Source organism: Eurypyga helias, unplaced genomic scaffold (genome assembly GCF_000690775.1).
Source record: "Eurypyga helias isolate BGI_N326 unplaced genomic scaffold, ASM69077v1 scaffold12809, whole genome shotgun sequence".
In the NCBI taxonomy this organism is placed as follows: domain Eukaryota; kingdom Metazoa; phylum Chordata; class Aves; order Eurypygiformes; family Eurypygidae; genus Eurypyga; species Eurypyga helias.
The window spans coordinates 6,397-9,161 of NW_010271435.1; the positions used below are offsets into that span (position 1 = coordinate 6,397).

General features: G+C 53.6%; 1 protein-coding gene across 1 annotated transcript in view; it reads right to left on the minus strand.

The window, feature by feature from the left end:
- Positions 1 to 2,434, minus strand: part of LOC104514991 (short-chain specific acyl-CoA dehydrogenase, mitochondrial-like) — a 4,465-nt gene extending 2,031 nt beyond the window's left edge. The window contains 5 exon segments of the mRNA XM_010158816.1: positions 930 to 1,100; positions 1,363 to 1,514; positions 1,887 to 1,998; positions 2,196 to 2,350; positions 2,353 to 2,434. Of these exon segments, the coding sequence (XP_010157118.1) occupies positions 930 to 1,100; positions 1,363 to 1,514; positions 1,887 to 1,998; positions 2,196 to 2,350; positions 2,353 to 2,434 (672 nt within the window).
- Between the last annotated feature and the right edge of the window lie 331 nt (positions 2,435 to 2,765).

Below are 2,765 nucleotides of genomic sequence, written 5' to 3' on the forward strand. Positions count from 1 at the left end.
GGAAGGGGCTGAGAAGAACCCTTCAGCTAGACCCCCCAGGTCACTGTGCAGCAGGGTTTAACTGAAAAAAAGGAAATCTGGTTGGTTTTCCTCTTTGCCTGCATCATCTGTGCACACACCAAAGGAGGCATTTTTCAAAATGACTAGTGAATTGAGTCAATAACCTGATTGACCTCAAAACACCTGCCCATTAGACTTTTACCTGCCTCACCACAGCACAGAGAGAAATCACAGCACAGGGAGAAAAGGCTTCACCATCTCAGCCCCGGGCTGTCTTAAAAAAGGGGTTGGTGACTGGCAGGTCCCTTTAGTTGTGGACATAATGGAATGGGCCTGTCTCCAGGGAGCTCAGCCTTTCTCACAGCCAGGCCAACAAACGGTGTTTTGTCCCTGCAGAGAGAGCAAGGGACTACAGGGAGTGCATCAGGGCAGGGAACGCGCTGGTCGCAGCTGCCTGGCTCCTCCTCAGAAGTCGCACACGTGCCCTAACTCAGATTTCATCCATCTTTAGACATTACCCAGAGGCTGTCCTGGGCCTCTGGGACAGCTTTCCTGTACCAAAGTACGTAGAGAAAATGCCATGTTTTCTCTTTATCTATGGGCACAAACTGGAGGAAGAGAGGCTTGGGAGAGGATAAAAATTAAAATATATGACCCCTGCAGACAGGGCGCCAGGGTTCCTTCTGAGAACTGCCACGCGGAGCCTACAAAAAGCGCTGTCAAGGGTCTGTGGCAAATTAAAGATTCATCAAGCGCTCTGGCTGATTTCTCCCACGTTGGCAAGAGGAGTCAACTGCTTACTGTCACACAGATAGCTCGTACCAGCGGTTCGCACAAAGCCATCAGAAGTCTGAAAATGGTTTTGACAAGGGCAAGTTCGGGAGTTGCTGCTTCACACAGCCCCAGCTGCACCCCGCTCCTTCTCTTACCATGGCGATTTTGAAGCCCATTCCCAGCTGCCCCAGTAGGTTGGCCTTGGGTATCCGACAGTCCTCAAATATCAGGTTGGCAGTGGAAGAGGCTCGGATTCCCAGCTTGTCTTCTTTCTTCCCCAGCGACAGCCCAGCAGTTGGCATGGGAACCAGGAAGGCGCTAATGCCCTGCAACAAGACCCAAACTTTTAGGAATGGTGCCAACATCCCACTTACCTGGCTGTCAACAGGCTTCCTCCAAACATCCTTCATAGAAACCACGTGTAGGTAACCAGGAGAAGGGAGGGGAGAGCGGAGACAGAGCAAAGCTGGTGCACATCAGCCCCTCCTCTGCTCAGCGCCCGCTCAAAGACCCCCAGAGCCTTTTCAAAGTGCTTCTGCACAACTCCTTGACTCGCACCCCTTCTTCTGACTGACCCACTGAACACACCTTGTGTTTCAGGGATTTATCGGTAGTAGCAAACACCACGGTGGCCGAGGCGTCCCAGGCGTTGGTGATCCAGGCCTTGGTGCCATTCAGAACCCACTCATCGCCGTCCAGGCGTGCCACCGTGGATGCTGCACCCGCGTCACTGCCGTTTCCTGAGCAAGGCACCAGCAAACAAAACAGTCAGCGGCAGCCTGGGGTGCAAATCCACACCCCCCCACCCACACCCCCACCCTGACGGCTCATGGCACCTCCTGTAACTGCCGCAGTGCCGGCACCATCCCTCCCACAGGGCCCAAACACAAGGGAAAAGGCCAGTGTGTCTGTGTCCGTCTCCAGAGCTTGGCTCACACAGAGGGGATGGCAGTTAATACCTTGGGCTCTGAAATTTCGTTGGCACAGAATTGCTATGAATTCCCTTTCCACAAGCTGTTAGAATTTGACAGACCTGAAGTCCATCCCAAACCTGACGAAGGAAAGAAGCTGCCCTAGGATCCTTACAACGGGAACGATGGCATTCACATCACCTGGTTCACTAAGGGCAAAACATCCGATTTTCTCGCCACCAGTGAAGGGAGCAATCCACTTGTGCTTCTGTTCTTCAGAGCCGAACTTCAGTATGGGCCCTAAATACAGAGACTTCAAGAATTGCGAGTTGAGTTAGTGCCTCTCAAAGGTGCAAGCAATCCAATAACTCCGTAATGTCCAAGTACTCTCCAACACACCAGAACCCACCAGGAACAGATCCCATTTCCCCCCCACACCCCTCTCCAAGAACCCTGTGCTGCCGGACTCGGTTCCACGCCTGCCCCTCACACACAACCGGAGATGCTTACGTTATTGACGCTGACAATGACACCCGTGGACGCGCAGCCCCTGCTGATCTCCTCCACGGCAATGGAATAGGCCAGGTAGTCGAGGCCTGCTCCTTTGTACTCCTCCGGCACATCCATAGCCAGCAGCCCTAAGCCACCCATCTTCTTCACCTGCACGTAGGGAACGGAGAAGTAAGCTCCTCCGCATCACCAGCGTCCCAGCAAATACACGCGGACGCGCGGGGATGAAGACAGGTCATCGCAGGGCTACACACAGAGGGAAGGACGTGCACAACTCCTGGTGAAATGGGAAGCTGACAGTACAAGCTGGTAAGTGTCCCCAGGTCCCGACAACTTCAACACGAGCTGTCCGCAGTCACCGCTACCCAAGATGAGGCTCTGGATTATTTAAAGAGCCCCCTTCAGTACCGGGAAGCACGCAGCCTTTTGAGGGTGAAACAGGGAGACAGAAGCCCACCAGCATTTCCTCAGCCTCCCACCAGAGCTCTTCCCCTTGCACGTCTCCTGTCACTAGGAAGCTCGCAATGGGAAACCCAGCTGATAAAAATCATTTGAACTTTACCTTTGAGT